This window comes from Eublepharis macularius, chromosome 18 (genome assembly GCF_028583425.1).
Source record: "Eublepharis macularius isolate TG4126 chromosome 18, MPM_Emac_v1.0, whole genome shotgun sequence".
In the NCBI taxonomy this organism is placed as follows: domain Eukaryota; kingdom Metazoa; phylum Chordata; class Lepidosauria; order Squamata; family Eublepharidae; genus Eublepharis; species Eublepharis macularius.
In genome coordinates this window covers 21416226-21435740 of record NC_072807.1, presented here as the reverse complement: position 1 = coordinate 21435740, position 19515 = coordinate 21416226, and the positions used below count along the sequence as shown (strand labels likewise).

At 45.9% G+C, this 19515-nt stretch overlaps 1 protein-coding gene across 1 annotated transcript in view; it reads right to left on the bottom strand.

Annotated features, from left to right (window-relative positions):
- Positions 1-5740: 5740 nt before the first annotated feature.
- LRRK1 (leucine rich repeat kinase 1) overlaps positions 5741-19515 on the bottom strand; it is an 83881-nt gene continuing 70106 nt past the window's right edge. The window contains exons 29-33 of the mRNA XM_055002691.1: positions 17821-17938; positions 16207-16323; positions 13100-13950; positions 10860-10961; positions 5741-8910 (exon numbers count right to left, since the gene is read on the bottom strand). Of these exons, the coding sequence (XP_054858666.1) occupies positions 8733-8910; positions 10860-10961; positions 13100-13950; positions 16207-16323; positions 17821-17938 (1366 nt within the window). The 3' untranslated portion in view covers positions 5741-8732. The remainder of the gene's footprint in view (positions 8911-10859; positions 10962-13099; positions 13951-16206; positions 16324-17820; positions 17939-19515) is intronic.

Genomic DNA, 19515 nt, shown 5'->3' with positions numbered 1-19515 from the left:
AACTGTGTGGGATCGCAACCAGAAGTCAGCAAGGAATGGAAATGGGCTGGAGCTGCCTTCCAGAGCTGGGCTTGGACCTGGAGAGGTTATAATAGGCTGAAGTTTCCCTACTGGCATCCCACAGCCCTTCACACAGCTTCAGTGTATAGCAAAGCCTTTGCCCTGCCACTGGCTCTGCCTTTTTAAACTACCATTCCCAGGTAACATTGCGTCTCCCGACGTGTTCTTCACGTGTCAGATGTCTCATGTAGAGATGACGTGTAGGTTTGAGTTTTGAGCTGAATTCTAGAATTATTAGGGGAGAGAGATCAAGATACCCCCTCTCACCACTTACTGTTCTCTTGAGGTTGTTTGGAGGTTGTGGGGGGGGGATATGAAACCATAAAACAAAATTGCCCTGAAAGCTGCCCTTTTAGGATAAAGGCCTGTGCCATATTTTCACACAGCGGTGATTATCTTTTTAATAACCCAGATCCCACACTTTTGAAATTTATTTATTTATAACTTCAGTTTATAGACCTCCTTACTCCTGAATACATACGGCTCATGGCAGTGAACAACATGAGGACAGTGGTTACAAAATTTTTGAAAGAATGGCAGTCTTGGGAAAACAAGTTATTGAAACATACCAAAAACATTACAAGAGGATTGAAAGAGAGGCAAGAAGTTTTGCTGCTCCTTGGGGGGCAGAGGGGAGGGTGGAAATTGTTTCCCAGCCTGTTATCTTGCTGAGTCTGTGATATGCCAGCTCTGAAGTTGGATCTATGACTCCCCTGCAAACAGGCGCCCTCTGGTGCCTTGAGTGTGGGATGCTACAAACAGAACCAAGACCTCCATCCATGTAATACTTTTATTAGGACCGACTCAATAACACATCACCATGTGTGAGTTTTTGAGCTCACCAGAACTCTTTATCAGGCCAGATGTTACAAAATAAAAGAGGGAGAAGTGGATTTTTCCACTCTTGATTTTTAAAGTCCTTGTCAAGCCAGTATAACTGTCTCTCAAGGACCTTTTGCGCCATGTGGTTACCTTCCGAAGAGAGGTACTTAGCTGTACTTATCTTATAGGTACTTAGAAACAGGGCTCATTTTGAGGGGGAACGCAGTTCTGGCAGTTCTCAAAAGAAGTCACATGTCAGGTGGCCCCGCCCACCTAACTTTTGGACATTTTGGGTCCGTTTTGTCCTGGATCGGGCGGTTTTGTCCCAAATTAGGACCAAAACAGCCCTGATCGGGCAACTGCCAGGTGGGGGAACACTCCCCTGTCTGGCAGCAGCCGAATCCTGGCCATTTTGGGCCCAAACCTGGCATATGGCATATGCAAATCAGTTATGCTAATGACACACTTCCGGTGATGGCAAGGGTGTGTGGCATATGCTAATAAATTATGCTAATTAGTTCCTTCAGCTCTTTTTCTACGAAATGACCCCTGCTTAGAAGGTCTGATTCTCTCAACCTGATGCATGTCCTAGAATGTGAAAGGCTTGATTCAGCAGTGAGGGGAAAGAACCCTGCACAAGATGAGATTTTTATTGCGGATGATTTTTATTTATTTTATTGCACAAGATTTTTATTGCAGCTGAACCCTGGTACTGAAAACCATTATTTGGCTTGCTTGCTGGCCCCCATAAATGATCCGAGTCGGACTCCTGAGGATCAAATTTGATCACAGTTGAGTTTACACACTATCTCGCACTTTGGCTGACAAGTGAGTTTGACTTCTTTTCCTTTGCAAAACGTTGCACAAAATACTATACCTGTTGGAGGAAACTAAGCTGTGTCTGGAAGGAGAGGCAGGCTGAGAAGAGTCTAAACCTGCTTCATGCTGTGTTAGGTGCACTTCTTGTGACATCTTACACAGGTTGGACACTTGTCAGCTTCCCTCAAGTTCTGATGGGAAATGTAGGCGTCCTGGTTTTACAGCTTGGCTCTCCATTACAGCTGCAAGACCAGGACGCCTACATTTCCCATCAAAACTTGAGGGAAGCTGACAAGTGTCCAACCTGTGTAAAGCGTCACTTGTAGCTTGACCAAGGCAAGACAAGTTGCTTGTCATGGCAACACAGTCTCTGCCACTGCCACCCCCACTCCGCCCGCAATGCCCCTGCCCCTTCCCCATCTGGCAACCCTAGGCTAGACATAGAGGCTAACGTCGAGTTGTGAATGATATTCAAGTGTGCTAAACAGCAAGGATTCAGAGGTGTGAGGGTGATGTGACTGCACCCAAACAACCCAAGTTAAAGGTGCCATTTTCATTTTGGTATTCCTCTTTCTCCAATGACAGGGAAGTTGCAAAAGATGGGTGAATGCACAAGCAGAGAGTATCACAATATACAACTTAGCATAAAGATATACAAATCATGAAGTAACATATCTAATTGTTTCAATCAGCATTCAATAAACATTCAGGTTTATTTTACTGATTATTGCGGTTTGTAGGTTGTTTCATTCCAGTACCCTTTGTGATTCAATGCAACACACACAAGAAAGAATCTCAGTTTCGGTGTAAAAGTTTCGCTGAATGTTTACTGAATGCTGATTGAAACAATTAGATTTGTTACTTAGGAAGCCTACATGGTTTGCATTTGTTTGTGCGAAGATGGGTGAACAGCATTTCTGAAGTGGAAGAGCATTTTTTATAAAGGGTTAAGAAGTATAGGATAATCTATTTTACAATTTCAAATTAATAAGAACCCAGAACTCCTGCTACTGAACTTGGGAATGGAGGGAATTCCAGCCCAATACAGGACGTTGATATTTTATATGACAGCAGCAGCTAGACTTTTGTACGCGCAAAAATGGAAAGTACAAGAAGTGCCAACTATTGAAGATTGGATTTACAAATTGCTGTATATGGCTGAAATGGATAAGATGACAAGAAAACTGAGAGATCTGGACTCAGGGCAGTTCAACACAGACTGGGAGAAGCTGAAACAATACCTGGAGAAGAAATGGGAGGTGGGAGGAAAACTGTGGCAGTTTGAGAACTACTGAAGCATTGAAGTAGAGGGGGGAGACTTTACCGGGGGGAGAAGAGAGAAATGCGAATTAATAAGCAGTCAGATTAATAGATTGATATATATATAGATATATATAGGTTAACAAACAGAACATAGAGAAAATAATTAACTATAAGGACTAAATATAAGGATTGATTAATTAACAATATTTTCCTTCTTTCTGGTACCAAACTGAATGTCTGAAGATATAGATGGGTCAAATTGATTGACTACGTGAGGAGAGATATATAGAATTATTATAAAAAGATAGGATGAGTAATATATAGAGAATAAGTCAAATTGTTTGATATAAACGAATGTATGATCTATATGGTTTATGATATATAGAAATATTTGAAATTGAAAAATGGGATAAATTGTTTATCTAAGATGGAAACAAAGACTTACAGTGTGGGCATACAATGTTAAAAATAGTTAAGGATGTACTGCTTAGAATAGTGGAGAATATATATTTGTTTTAGATAGAGGAAGCTAATAAAAGTAAGGGAAAGGGGACAAAGGGTTGGAAAGCTGTTGGAAGTCAACAAAAAGGGGGGGGGGAAAGGGAGGGGGTTAGAGATGAAAAAATTGGGGAAAATTGAATGTAAATGTGAAAATAATTGATTCTAACCCAATAAAAATTTTTCAAAAAAAAAAAAGAAGTATAGGATAATCTGACTTGGATGGCCCAGCTAGCCTGATCATGTCAGACCTCAGAAACTAAGCAGGGTTTGACCCTGGTTAGCAGTTGAGAGACCACCAAGGAAATCCAAGGTTGCTGTGCAGAGGAAGGAATGGAGAGCCACCTCTGTTCACCTCTTGCTTTGCAAACCCCTTGAGCGGTTGCCATAAGTCTGCTGTACCTTGAAAGCACCTTCCACCACATAACGGAACAGTCAGGAGGATTTTAGTCTATTGCAGTGTTTATTGTAGGCATCACCATGCTTTTACTGCATTGCCTTCCATGTTTGCAGGCCACTTTCTGCACTGATTAGGCTGGTAGGTCATGCCTTAAACAGTTTTGTTTGCACCGTTTTCTAATTTTGTGATTCCAGTCCCGTCGCATTGTGTGTTGGGTGCTTTATGCTGTTTGATTGCAATTAAAAAAATCGTAATTCACTTTAGGTCTCTGTGAGACAGGCTGGCGATGGATGGATGGATGGAGTTCACATGGGCAGCCAGTGTGACCTAGCAGCATGTCGTAGAATACGTCCCAAATTCTCAACAGCACGCAACAAACCAAGGTGTCAAAGGGTTTAACCTTTATGAAAGCCGCTGTGTATATTTTCTACTGGGCTTTTGCTTTAAAGCAGAAGTAGAGGAAAACTTTATGCTGGTGAGAGTTCACTTGGTGTGTGTGTGAAAATGTGCTGCATCCACCCTTTGTTAGAGGTTGTGCTTTAGTTGCAGTGTAGCAAATGATTTGCAACTGATAAATCCAAGGAGGCGTGGATGCGTCTAGCTTTCTGCCTAGATGGATATAGATAGTGATCAGCTGATGAAGCATTTCGTTTATAAATTATTTACTCGACAAACCGATTTGAATGTAATGTGCATCTTACCAGAATTTTAATAGAAGAGGATTGATAGGAAGAGAGAGAGAGCATGCCTTATAATAAAAGCTGCCGCTCAGTCTTCAACAGGGCTAGATGTCTGCTATTTCCTCATTACCATATTATATCAGAGGCAGACTGATTTCCATCAGTTAATAAACGGTGAAGTTTCTTTTTTTATTCATCTACTCATTAAACAGATTAACACAGCCGTCCAAAGCAGAAGGGCACCTAGAGTTCCCAACTCTGCCTTGGCAAATGCCGGGAAACTTGGAGGGAAGAGTTTGGGGAGGAATGTGATGTCACTGCCAGGTGACACTCTAGGCTGCCTCTCCTGTAACATTCAATTTAGATATACTGCCCTTTAGGACAACTTAACACCCACTCAGCGGTTTACAAAGTATGTTATTATTATCTCCACAACAATCATCCTGTGAGGTGGGTGGGGCTGAGAGAGCTCTGAGAAGCTGTAACTGACTTAAGGTCACGCAGCTGGCTTCAAGTAGAGGAATGGGGAATCAAACCCTGGTTCTCCAGATTACAGTCCCTTAACCACTACCCCAAACTGGCTCTCCCTAGTCTCTATGTTCTTTACCACAAAGGCTAGGGGAAATTCCTAGAATGTTACTGTGCGGAGGCCTGTTTTTCAGTTCCTTGGGGGCAGGAAATTGGGGCTGGGGTAGGCAATTCCTTACCCTGAGAGTATAAACAGGAGACTTAGGGTGAAGCTACAAGTGACGAATGACACTTGAACGGCAAGTGTATTTCTCCCTGTTCACTTGTGCTCCACTCAATCCACTTGCCATTCAAGTGTCATTCGTCACTTGTAGCTTGGCCCTCAGTTGTGCCTCTCTAAGCGTACTGACTTCAATGGACTTAAAGAGTGGAATGTTTCTTAGCATTGCACACGCATGAACGCTCTCGAAAATAAATGTAAAATTCAATCAAAAGGGAGGATCCATTCCCCACCCCTCTTTAAAACAGCTCGGCACCGAGTTGATTCATTTCAACCTCTGCACTGCTGAGACCTCAAGATGCAAAGCAGTCTAGAGGTAGCAGCCCTCAGGTGCCAGGTGAGAGGTGTTTCCATTTTGGAATAAGTCCACTGTAAAAGCATCCTGCTGATGACGCATATGCTACAAACCCCTCCTAAGATGCCACATTTCAACACACCTCACGCATGGTCTGTTGTGGAAGCCATTTTATGATGATGAACGTGTCAAACATTCTTCTGTACATGCTTGTAAATAATACAAAGCCACCAGTGGCCTTACCAGCAGGTAAAATAAACTCTCTCCAGGGATTTCCATAAAAATAGCAACAGCTTTCTTATATACAGTTCAGGTTTCTCGACTTGTCAGTTAACAGAGACACTTAAGGACAGAGTTACATGTTTCAGAGAACTTGAAAACACCAAGGGAGCCTATTACTGATCGCATCCCATGCCCGGAGGCCATTACAATGTGCTCCCTCCTCCCTTGCCAGTGGCAGTGAAAAAAGTGGAAAAGTGGGGATAGAAACCAGCCAGTTATGATGATGTCTGAACATACAACTTGCTGAATGATATGTTGAGGATAGGGGAGCCAAAGACAGGGCTGCCATTTTGGGCGGCAGCTCCAACAACCATCTAGCTGCAGGGCCATATTATTCATAAGGCTGACTAGGCCGAAGCCTAGGCGCCCGTCAATTTTTTTTTTTTTGCTGAGGTACACCCCCACATAAATTACAATTAATGGATTCTCTTATATACCCTCTAATAAGATAATTGCTTCTTTATTGAAGTGAAACAAATTGTCTCTTACATTAAAATAATTATCCATACATTACATATTTTTAAATAAATAATAAAACTTTTATTCACTTCAAAATATTACAGTAGTGAACAATTATATCCCCAAGATGTGCTTTCCTGAAGAGTTCTACTCGTGCAATAAAAATATTTTTAAAATTGTGAATAGAATTTTTCAGGAGACCCGCAAAATGGATAGAGGGCTATGTACTGCGGTCCAGTACCTATGTACCAGGGTCAGGCTGTCAGCTGTAGCGGGGTGAAAGATTGAAGTGTTGGAAGGGGCCCGAAATACCTGAAAGCCTAGGGGCCCGGCCATGGGTTAATACGGCCCTATCTAGCTGCCTCCCAAAATGGCACTCCTGTGTTCAGCTCCCCTATCCATAGCATACTGTTCAGGTAGTTGCATGTCCAGATGTAGTCACGATTGGCTTTTTCCTACCCACCATTTTCTAAAGAACTCTATGATTCGGCCCTTTCAGAGTTTAAGAAAAGGTGGCTCCCAATTTGGGGCACCGTTTAAATACAAATAAATGCAGAAAGGCAGACCCAGAAGTTATCTCAAGTGCAGCTGGTTACCTTGCTCCCTTTCCCTAGGAACAACGCAGCGTGTCTTCTTCATGGCACAAGACTCCTGCCAAAAATATTTTCACCTTCTGGTTTCAAGGCTCTGCTGAATGGGGGGAAAAAAATCACTGGGTTGGTCTCCCGAGAGTCTCTCTACACAAGACATCTTATGCAAGGACGCACAAGTGAAAGACCTTACACTTGTTCTCCCATTGTGGATACACATGTACCGCTAGGGAGACAGAGTACACTTGAATACAAGACCACACGGAAAGTTAAGTCACTTGAGTGTCCCCGTGTAAGATGTCTTGTGTAGAGAGACACTGAGCCACTTTTGCTTCTTTGGTCTGATGGAGGAGTTGGGAATCTCGTTCATGCTCAGAGTACAAGGAAAATGACTCAATTAAAAATTTACAAACAGGCAAAGCTGCAGCAGAAAGATGGTAAAGGCTGACAAATATGTATTCCACCCCTCCATTAAAAAAAAATCTCATCAAAAATTCAGAAAGGTTTTTTAATGCTTTGATTTATTTTCCCCATTGTGGCAGTGCTAAATGTTTGAAAAAGGGGGTTTCTTTGGGGGGAGGCATATTGCCACGCCACTCCCCCATAAAGATATTGGTGCCAACCCCCCAAAATTAATGTTTAAATCACACTGATTTCAATTGGAGGGGTGTGTGTGTTAGGTGCTTAAGCAATTTGTATGTAGTTTTTGTTAGACTAGGGCCACTGCTACAACCCTAAACATACTTCTGAAGTCTGGGGAACTGGGGTCAGTGCATGCGGGAAAGGCCATCTCAGGGATGATAATATAAGGGCCTGTTCACATGCTATGGAATACACAGGTTGAGGTCTGGGGTGTCAGAGGTAAAAATCACATTTGAATTGTGAGTTCTCAGCTACTGCATGTGCAGTGCCTATGGTTACCAGCCTGAACCTGGCAACTGGCAAGAGGGTTGGAGGGCAAGAGACATGGAGTGGGGTGGGTGTGAAGCCAGTGATGTTGCTGATGCCTCTATGCCACTTCCAGGTAAAACCTGGAAATGACAAAGGGTAGCTCTAGGAATCTCCAGAAACTCTATTGTTTTACCAGTGATGTCAGCAGCAATGCTGCTGTTTTGAAAATGTTTTTCTCCCTCCACCTATTTGAAGCGGCAGCAGGCAATGGAGCTTGCCAGTGGGAGGCCTTCTGCCAAACTGCCTGGTTTGGATCATAACCATAGTGGCAGGAGGAAGGGACTTCAGCGCCCCACTCATGCCATTTTCCCAATGTGGGAAAGTCTTGTGAACTTCTGTGGCTGTTTCACATTGGAAAAAGCGCAGGGGAGAAGTCTTAAGCCTGTTCTCCATAGGCCCTGCACATGTGGGAACTGAGGAGAGCCTGCAACTCATGTGTGACTGGGCTACACAAGTTAGAGTAAGTCCAACATAACCTGGGGACCCTGGACCCAGCCTGAATACCCTGTAATTTGTGAACAGACTAGCTTGCTTATTGCTTGGTTAGCATTGCTTTACCATTTTAAAAAACTTGCATTATGTTGACCCTGAAGGGCTGCTGTCGGTCAGATTCAGACATGCACATAATTAGGAAGAAGGGTCTTCTCTCTGATGTCAGTGACTAGATGAGAGAATTCAAACTCATGACTGAAAAGGTGCAGGAAGAACCCTTCCGGGAAGTGTCTTTTAGCAGCACAGAGAAAAACAGGCAACTCCCCGCCCTTCTCTTAAAGCTTCCAGCACGTATATTTCTGGAAAATTGAAACGGCGTCAGTTGTCCACCTGCGCGGCCTTCTTGAGGGGCTGCCTTTTCGTTCCACCACTGCTACCTTCTCTTTCGCATGCAGGCCTCGAGCCTGCCCAGTTCTTCGTAGGACTTGTAGAAAAGGTCGAAATCTTGGGCACCCCATCCCCTCCAGACGGCCACGCAGAAGTCCATGTCGTCATTCTTGAAGCAACAGGCGACCGTGCCCTTCGCCAGGACAGCAGCATCTACCAGGGCCCTGGGAGAAACAAGGGCAATGTGGGAGGAGGAGTTTGTGGGCTGTTCCATGCTGAGTCATTGCTGCAGCTGGGGGAAAAGTGATGCAGGTAAGACGCCCAGGTGCAGCAAAACTCCGGTGTGGAACAGAAACAGAAAAAGGAGGCTTTGTTCCTCTGCTCTGTCCACAAGCAGAACTGGATTGATGGGGGTGGGTGGGGGTAGTCTGCCCCCGCCCCCGCCAAACAGGGGGCACCGGGCGCAGTTGCCAGCCACTGGGAGCGTGCTGCGCACAGGCAGCTGAGTGGATGGGGGGAGGCCACCCGCGCCATTTGTCTGCCTTGCAGGACAGGGAGCACGTGGCAAGCCGGCCACCCCCTCAGCGGGGCAGGCAAATGGCACGGACAGCCTCCCAGCCGCCTGCACTGCCGCCGACAGCTCCGCAGCACACCATGCACCGGGGCAGCCAGCTTGCTGCGCTGGCGGCACACTCTACCCCTGCGTGATGGCGTCACAGAAATTACATCATCACACAGCACTGGGAGCATACGCACGCTGCGTGCATGCGCGAGGGGCCGGACTTGGGTTGCCCGGGGTGCTGGCAACCCTAGATCCGGCCCTGTCCACAAGGAGTGTTTCAATGATATAAGTTTTTTGTTTCAGGTGTGTAGCCATTTGGTCTGCAGCAGAAGAGCACGATTCAAGTCCAGTTGCACCTTAAAGACCAATGTGATTTTCACGGTATAAGCTTTCAAGAGTCAAAGCTCCCTTCATCAGATACAAGTGGGAATTCTAGTACCTTTGCAGCCTGGCTCCCTTCTTTGCAACATTTCTGTTATTCCAAACAGAAGCAGGGACGGAGGGGATAGGCTATTTGGTCTGTTGCAGAAAGCCACATGGACTGCAGCGAGTTCCCCTCTGAGCCATTTCTGTTTCTGTTCTCAAGGGAGAAGGATGAAGCACCATGGTCCAATCAGGAGCATGGTCGTGTGTGACCAGGGTTGCCAGTCTCCAGGTGGTGGCTGGAGATCTCCCGGAATTACAACTGATCTCCAGGTGACAAAGATCAGTTCCCCTGGAGAAAATGGCTGCTTTGGAGGGTGGACTCTATGGCATTATACCATTCTGAGGCCCTCCCCTCCCCAACCCCTGCCCTTTCCAGGCTCCACCCCCCAAATCTCCAGGAATTTTCAAACCTGGACCTGGCAACCCTATGTGTGACTGTGACTACAGTTGCCCATCTCTAGGGCCTGGAGTTCTCCCAGAATTACAAGTGATCTCCAGACAGCACAGATCAGTTGCCCTGGAGAAAATGGGAGCATCGGATGGTGGGCTCCGTGGTATCAGATCCCTGCTGTACTCCCTTCCCTCCCCAACCTCCACCCTCCCCAGGCTCCACCCCCAAATCTCCAGGAATTTCCCAGCCCGAAATAACTGTGACACTCGAGTTCATATGCTGGGTCCAGGGTCCCCACCATCTCATAGCCCGTGAATTTGCTCTTGTGGAAACCAACCCTAATCCTCGGAAACCCCGCATTAGGCCTCAACTCTGCTTGGGTCTGGTTCTCACGTGCGTGAGCTCTTGTCCATGCACACAGCTGGGGGCCTCTGTTAAAATTCTGTGACCCTGCAATTTATTTGTAATGCGTACAATTTTAAGCAATTCACTCTGGATCGCCTAGAGGCAACAGCCCACAGAGGGCTCTGAAGTCTTCCTCAGGTGGCCCAGTTTCAAGCATATCTGTTTCCGGCTTCTTTTTTTAAAAAGCTGAGAGTTTTCAGGGCAAGTCTATATCAGATGCACTGCCATGCTTAAACCTAATTGAACAATTGACTTTGGGATGGCAGCAGTGGTCTCGTGTTGCCAGTGGAAGCCTTGACCGTCCAGCCCTGTTATCTTATGAACGTTAAGCCTTTCCCCCTGAGCTATGGGTCCTTCCCGGAACATCCCTGCTTCCAACCCATCCTTACCCATAGGGGGCCAGCTCCGCAGCCTTCAGTACAGCTAGCACTCTTCCCCTCTGAGAATTGCCTTCCTTCTCCAGGCCGATCACAACGAGATCTCCGCCTTGCCTGGAAAGGGAAAGTAGGAGGATTTCCGTTACACACTGCTTGGGGAGCGGGAGGGGGGGCATTCAAGAAGCAGGGAAAAATGCAAACTTTAAAGACTTCTCTTCCCTAGAGGAAGATCTTTGAAATTGCTCCAAATGCCATTCCATTTTTTAAAAAATCCATTTCTTAAGTTGGGCCTCATAGCCATGATTGTTTGGAATTCGAGAGAGTTGCCTTAAAAAAAAAAGCTTTCCTAAGAAACGTAAGTTTTCTCGTGGTATTTTATGTGGTGTGCAAAGAAGCAAATCTGATCAAACAGTCAGCTTAAGCTGAGAGGGTGAAACACACTGCCTACAACCACCACCGTTTCAAAAGTTTGGGAGGGCCATTGCAGGGAGAGAGAGGGAGAGAGAAAGAGGGAAACTTTTCAAACACAGAAGTTTCTGGCAGCAAAGTTACACTTTTGGCTCCACATGGGCTGAAAGTCCCCAAGGTGTTATGAGTTCTGCTCAAGGTGGAGCCACTCCAGGAAATGCAACTGTTCCCTTGGCCTGATTTTCCCCAGCAGGCCGCACAGACACAGAACGGGCACTCCCGCAGGGGTGCCTTGGCCTTCCCTATCCTAAGGAGCTCAGGGTGGGAGTCCCACACTGTGAAATACTTAAATTACCATCTTAAGCAGAGTTGCACCCTTCTGGGCCCACTGAAGTCAAGAAGCTTAGATGGGTTGTAAGTAACTCTGGTTCCTTGGACTGTTTAGTGTTTTTATAGCACGTTATGTGTTTGGAAGCACTTCACCTGGACCTGACAACAACTTTGCAGGGTAGGTCAGTATAATTTTCAAACTGCAGATGGGAGGCAGAAACTGAAGGGAGGGGTTGCCTACAGTCCTAGCTCACATCAGAAGCATGATTTGAAAAGTTCCGTGTTTTGGACTAGTCACACACACTCAGCCAAAGCTACATCACCAGGTTATTGTGAGGACAAAACTGGAGAAGAGAAGAATGAGGCAGACCACTTTGGTTCCTCACTGGGGAGAAAGGTGGAGTATAAATAAAGCAGAATAAATAAATAAAATAAATTATGCTGCTACCGGCTTAGCCAAGGGTAATGCCAGTCCCTTCACTGGATCTAAGGGCTACCACCGGTAGGTTTATCTTAAAGACACATAATGGAATCTTGTATTTCAAAAATCAAAAATGGGATAATTTCTTTCAGAGAACCACCTCAAAAGCTCAGAGTGCTATTTACCTGCTGAGAAAATGGTGGCCACATGCAAGTCAATGAGAAACAAGCATTTCCTGAAGCCAGCTGTTACTATGGAGGAAATTCCTCCCCAAAAGACAAATGTTATAGTTGTGCAGAAATTTTACAAGCATAGCAGGTTATGTTGCAACAGGACTGGATCAACCGGGGGGGAGGGGCAGGGGGGTAGTCTGCCCCCGCCAAAGACGGGGGCGCTGGGTGCAGCTGCCAGCCCTGGGAGTGCGTGGGCGGCAGGACAGGGGGCATGCTTGCTGCATGCCCCCTGTCCTGCAGGGCAGGCGGAAGGCAGCGCAGATGGCTGGGAGGCCGCCTACGCCATTCACCTGCCCTGCAGGACAGGGGGTGCGCAGCAAACCAGCCACCCAGCCACCTGCGCTGCCTTTCGCCTGCCCCGCAGGACAGGGGGCAGCTGGCTTGCCGCATGCCCCATCCTGTAGGGCAGGCGAATGGCGCAGGCGGCCTCGCAGCCACTCACGCTGCCGCCACCAGCTCCGCAGTGCGCTGGGACAGCCGGCTTGCCACGGGGCGGCACGCACTGCCCTGCGTGATGACATCACAGAAGTGACATCATCATGCAGCGCCAGGAGCACATGCATGCGCCAGCAACCATAGATCCAGCCCTGTGTTGCAAATGGTGTCCCACCATTTATTAATCCTTCTTTTCATATCCCCTTCCCCTTTTAGTTTTTTTGACTTGTAAGAAAAATTTAATATGTGTCAACTCATTTATATTTTGTTTTCAGCTCTGTATCAGATCTCAGTTTGTTTTCAAATTTTCTGCAATCCCTTACTTTATTGTATCATTCACCAATGGTAATGACCTACACAGTGAAATCTGCCTTGAGTAACAGTGAGAAAGGCAGCCTACAAATAGCATAAATAAAATAAAATACCTGGGAATCCATACGAGATCTTTCACGGGAAGGATCGTCACGGCCCGGAGATGCCAAGCGCTATCGTCGATGGGTCCCAACTCATTTTCCAGTCTCTCAGGGGAATGGCTCACTTCCTCCAACTTGTCGGGCTCCTCACAGTCTGTTGAGAAAGGAGCGCTGGAGAAGCTCATGGGGGAACTCGGCAGGCTGGAGGGTGACCTCGTCATCCTGTTAGTCAATGAAGGAGTGTGAGAGGACACGGAACAGTAGTCCGTTAGGGAGTCCTGATGGTTTAATATCTGAGTGCCCAGTTCGGGGTTGTGCATGATGCTCACGTCAACCCGAGAGCTGCTTTCGGGAGTTGTAGTCCTGTTTGCCGCTAGTGTCGTAGTGGAAATCAAGGGAGAGGGCTGCTGAATGGTGAACATGTCCCTCAGAGGGCTGCAGTCCCCACAGAAGTACCGTGCACACAGTTGGTAGGTGGCGGTGTAATACATGACCAGGAAGTTGGTCTCATCATCCAGGCACCAGGCCACCTCCTCCCCATGGCAGTCTGAGCTGCAAGCGATAGACACGACTGTGGACGGTGCGCTGTAGGGCTCCAGTCTCCGAGTTATTGCCATGGTTGTGCAGTCTATGATGAGAATGCCAGGACCGTTGCTGTACCAGACTTCGGTCCCACTGTTTGCTGTTTCCATTGTTTTCACGGGGTAAGGGTTCTGGCGGGGATCGTCGTCGCTGATCATGAATGTGGAGCGGTTAGCTGAGCGGGAGCACAGGTAGTGGCTGCTGCTTTCGGGGATGCCACACGATGCTTGGAAAACTGCTATGAGCCCATCGGACATACCAGCCAGCACAAGGTAGGAATTCTAAGGGCAAAAGAGATGGATCAGTCTCTATTTGCCGTTGGAATTCGAGAAACCCATCCCAGCCACAGTGTTACAAAGGAAAGGGATGAGGCCACCAGCTTGCCTGATTTCCACTGGCTGATTCCTGCAGTTCTATCAAGAAATCTGGTCCTGCTTCTTCAGCAGGTCCAAATTACAGGTTTCCTGTCTTAATCCCCTCCTGCCCTGTATTCACTATTTGTTAACAAAACATCCATGCAAGACTGCCAGTCACTTCACCAGCCTCTCACACTGATCCAGCCAATAGATCCAAACATCCACAACAACAACAACATTCCATTTATACACCACCCTTCAGGACAACTTAACGCCCACTCAGAGCGGTTTGTTAATATTATCCCCACAACAAAACACCCTGTGAGGTGGGTGGGGCTGAGAGAGCTCTGAGAGAGCTGTGACTGAACCAAAGTCACCCAGCTGGCTTCGAGTGGAGGAGTGGGGAATCAAACCCAGTTCTCCAGAGTCCCGCCCTCTTAACCATTACACCAAACTGGCCATCCAGCCTTAACTACTTCTAATCCAAGAATGCAAGCGATGCACCGTCTTAGGGAAGTAACTGCACAAAAACAGGCAGAGATGATAGATGACCTGGATCGTCATTATGCAGAATTTCTCTAAGGCCTGATCTAGACGTGCAACAGAACAAGGAGGCAGAGTGCAGAGAGAATACAATGGATTGTACCATGTCAGACTGCAGGGGAGGGATAACGCATTTCAAAAGCTCTCTTATATCAATCATTCCCTGTATTCGGAAAACGAGCACAGCATATAAAGGGCTAGGCATGGAGGAGCATTGAAATGTGGCCCTCCCCTCTGCATATAGGCCATTCTATCATCTCCGAATTCTCCCAGGCCTAAGTGAAGGCTAATAGGAAGAGACATGCAGATGTGACTTTGATCGTCCAGTATAAGCAAGGCAATTCAAAGCAGACTGTGATCTTATATATAAAAAACCAAACTCCTCTCCGTACAAAAGCTCCCTGTGAAACCACCAAAGAAGGAAGAGAGAAGGCTGAAAAGAACAGTTATTGGATCTCAGGTGAAAGAAAAATGTCTCTCCATGCAAAATTTCCACGTTCTCATCCATTTTGATATGATCCCCCATGAGAAAACAAATAATAGGCCCTGAGCAAACTTTGCTACACATTTAGATACATCCGCCACATGCGTAGCAAACTCCAGTTGATTAAACTCTTCAAGTTCCAAGAAAGCTTTTTTTTTAAAGGTTCTGTTCTGAAGACACTCAAGATATCCCTTTGCCAAGCCAAAATAATACGAATCAGATTAGCTTTCTTTTTTCTATTCCTAACCTCGTTCTTCTAAGGAAGCATGGGTAGCAGACAGCATCCCAAGTCAGGGCTGTCTTTTTGAGAATGCTTATGAAATATTTTTAAAATTAACACAACACACCTTAAGAAGCAAAGCACTTCTGCTGAATTTTGCCAGTGTTGTATATGCCCATTTTCTTTCTCACCCTCTCTCTTTTATCAGTAGTACGATATGTCTGTATGTAAGTGCCATCAAACTGCAGCTGACTCATGGCAACACCAGAGATTTTCAAGGCGAGAGATGAACAGAGGCAGTTTGCTATTATCCTCCTGTGCATATTGACCCTGAACTTCCTCAGTGATCTCCCATTCAAGTACTAACACGGCTGACCCTACTTAGCTACCAAGATCTGATGAGGTTGGGCTAGCCTGGGCCATCCAGGTCAAGGCAGAAAGATATAGTGGGACTTTATAGTGATATATCTATTACTGTTTAAATAAATTGCTGACATAACACCTGCTGGCAGGAGGGAGGAAAATGTGCCAGATATGGGCAGGGAGGTGAAGAAATTCACACCTTCACACTTTCCACAAATGTGTTTCAGGCATGGTCTTTCAGTTCAGTGTCATGCAGAATTTTTCCAGCATTTCTAACACTCCCTTACCTAATTCAAAATGCATTACAGGTAAGTTGGGAACACTCAACATACAGTGAACTGCAGAGCATGGTTATTCCCTAAAATCATCACCAGGTGGTGCAATTGCTCTGCAATTAACAAAAACAGCACACCAGGTAAGTTCAGTTATGTTTTACTTGTATGACTGCTTTCTTGCCTTGAAAACAAAAGGGGGAAAGAAACCCAGACTTCCGATTCCCTTCCTGGATTGCATAAGAGCAGAACTAGACGTCTTGCTAGTGGTCTCGTCTTTTAAATCCACCCTGCTTTACCTTTTTCACAACAGGCACTGCAAAGAAACAGGTGACAGCCGCTGGGGTGTCCACACCCTTTTGTGGAGCCTTCAGTGGACACATGCCTTGTAAACTGTACACATAAATCTTTTGGTCCTAAAGGAGAGCAAACAAAAGAAACTTGATATGATGACTGCCCCGGTGCTGGTTTTACGATATATAGCTGGGCAACAGCTAAATGTCCCAAAAGAAATGTACAAAATAAACAAAACATTTACAATAAAATGTACTGTTTCTTAAACCCCCTAAAGACTGTTTTTGGAAGAAATAATCCTTTAGGTATCTCAGCATTTCACTTCTATCTCCAAAACATTAGAACTGAGGAATTGCCTTAGAATTATGAACACGCCATCAGATAAACCCAAACCATGATAGTTTTATAATGCAAACAATATAGCTCCAGTTTCCATATTCATCATAACTTTGGGGAAGCAAACAGTCCAAGGCATATCCTAATGACCGATTCACACGTTCCAAAATCCTCGTAACAATCACAAGGACTTTTGATTAGACGCTGCTGAGAGTTCCCTGTTTGAAACTCAATTCCCAGCCTTCCCTCCCATGCCTTTTTTTGATCTGGAAATTATCCCATGGAGTCATTATTTGTTCCATGGGGGAAACTAACATATGGCCAACAGTGGGGCAAATAGCAGCTATCCAGGGCCATTTCAGGCTGGGAAAACGGGACTAGGGCCATTTCCACGCTACTTACCTTCAATTGGAACGCCATGGAATGCTGTGAACAAAACCCGGAAGATAAGCGTTTTCTCGTGTGAGTTTTACGTGATGTCGCACAAAACTCGCGCGAGGAAACGCTATCTTCTGTGGTTTTTCACAACGTTCCACGGCATTCCGACTGAAGGTGACTAGTACAGAAATGGCCTAGGAGAAGACTGGGGAAAGACTCCTTGTACTGTGCTGTCGCAGTCAAGATTAGGGCTGCTTCCACACACACGTTGGATAATGTACTTTCAATGCTCTTTAGTGATCATTTGGAACTGAACTTTCGTGTGTGAAACGAAAAATCCACTTCCAAAGGATTTCTAAAGTGTATTAAAAGTGCATTATTCAATGTGTGTGGAAACGGCCCATATCGCTGCCCACTTGGAGATTGATGTCTCAGTGGGGAACACCTAGACCACAGCCTCGCCATCAGCCTCCTGGACTCTATGGGAATTGGCCCCAAGAGGAAAAAAAGCAGAGGGGAAAACCCCACCAGGGCTGCCCCTTTGAAGCACTGCCTGTTTCGCTCCATCTCCAAACAATTAGCTAAGGAACAACCAAGCCAAGCCTAATCCTAGAGGAGGGGCTGTAGCTCAGTGGAAAAGCCTCTGCTTTGTTTGCAGAAAGTTGCAGGTTCGATCCCCAGCATCTCCAGTTAAAAGGACCAGGTGACATGAAAAACCTCTGCTTGAGATGCTAGAGAGCTGCTGCCAGTCTGAGTAGACAATATTGACCTTGATAGACTGATGGTCTGACTCAGTATAAGGCGGCTTCATGTTTGTAGGACTGAAGCAATGCGATGCAAGCAACTGAGCGGAGGAAGACCTGATAGTTCTGTGGCAACAGCCCTTTGGATTAAGGCCCACCTACCTCTGTGGCAGTCCAGAGAGAACTCTGAACTTTCAGCTGGCAGCAAATCTTCATCCCCGGGCAGCTCATCCTTGCAACTTCTATGAGCCCTTTCTCCGTATTCACAACCGTGTAGTTCCTGAAAACAGGAAGGAGAATTCATTCCAACAGCAGTGCCAGTGCTAGCGAAGAGTGGTCCAAAAGAATTCTCCCTGCATACTGAGATGTTTACAGGAAAGTTTTTGGCTTGAGCAAAGCTGTTATAAATCAGCTTGCACCTATCTCCTCTTTTCAGACAGAGGCAAAATTCTTGGAAGCCAGGAACAGGAAAAATTCTGTAAGAGTGTGTCTAGAAACAGATAGGTTCCTGCCTAAACCACTGAAATCTTCCAGGAAGTCTCTTCCCTGGCAGGTCCCACCTGCACAACTAAGCAGGTGCCCACCCTTCCAATTGACATTCCTCTGGTACCTAGCCCTCTTGAGTTTTAAGGGCCAAGCTAAAAATATTCCTTTTCACCTAGGCTTTCGCTATGAGGTGGGAACTGATGTTGTTTTATTTATCTGTATTTTGGGTGGGATCCAGTTTTTCACTCTATCTCACCCATTTTCCCTTCTTACAACGCCCTCCCCCTGCCTTTTGATGTAGTGGTTAAGAGCGGCAGGACTCTAATCTGGAGAATCGGGTTTGATTCCCCACTCCTCCACTTGAAGCCAGCTGGGTGACCTTGGGTCAGTTACAGCTCTCTCAGAGCTCTCTCAGCCCCACCCACCTCACAGGCTGATTGTCGTGAGGATAATAATAACACACTTTGGCCATTTCCACACATGTTGAATAATGCACTTTCGTAATCCTTTAGAAGTGGATTTTTTGTTCCACACATGGAAAATCAGTCTCAAATCTTCACTAAAGAGTATTGAAAGTGGATTATCCAACATGTGTGGAAGCAGCCTTTGTTAACCACTCTGAGTATGGCATTAAGTTGTCCTGAAGGGGGGTATATAAATAAAATGTTGTTGTTGTTCTTTTGTATATGCGGGCTCCACAGTAGCCTTTTTTATACTCAGAGGGGTATAGGGGTTAGAGTGTTGGATTAGGGTCAAATCCCTGGTCTGCCATGGAAGCTTGCTGCATGACCTTGGGCCAGTCATACTCTTTCAGCCTAATCTACCTCACAGGGTTGTTGTGAAGATAAAATGGGAAGAGAAGACTGGGCCCCTTTGAGTCCCCAGTGAGGAGGAAGGTAGGATATAAAAGAATAAAAATATGTTTTATACGAGAAGAAAAGCTCCAACCCTTTGTGTGTGTCATGTGCTGTCAAGTCACCTCCGACCTATGGTGACCCGTATGAATGAAAGACCTCTAAAACATCCTATCATTAACAGACTTCCTCAGATCTTGCAAACTGGAGGACGTGGCTTCTTTTACTGAGTCAAGCCATCTCATTTTAGATCTTTTGTCTTTTCCTACTGCATTCCACTTTTAGTTCTTTTTATTTGACTGTTTAAGTTTACATGGTCCCTTCTGAGATCATAAGCACTGAGATTATGGGATGTATGCCTGGCAGGACTTCCTTCCCATAGTTATGGGGCATTCTGGATCCTGGATACCATGTTACCCAACACAATGCACTTGTCAAAAGAACCTCGAGCCGTTCTAATGAGTGCATGAAATTAATTATAAGCATCAGCTTCTCATCTCTAAAGTGAGAATGGAAG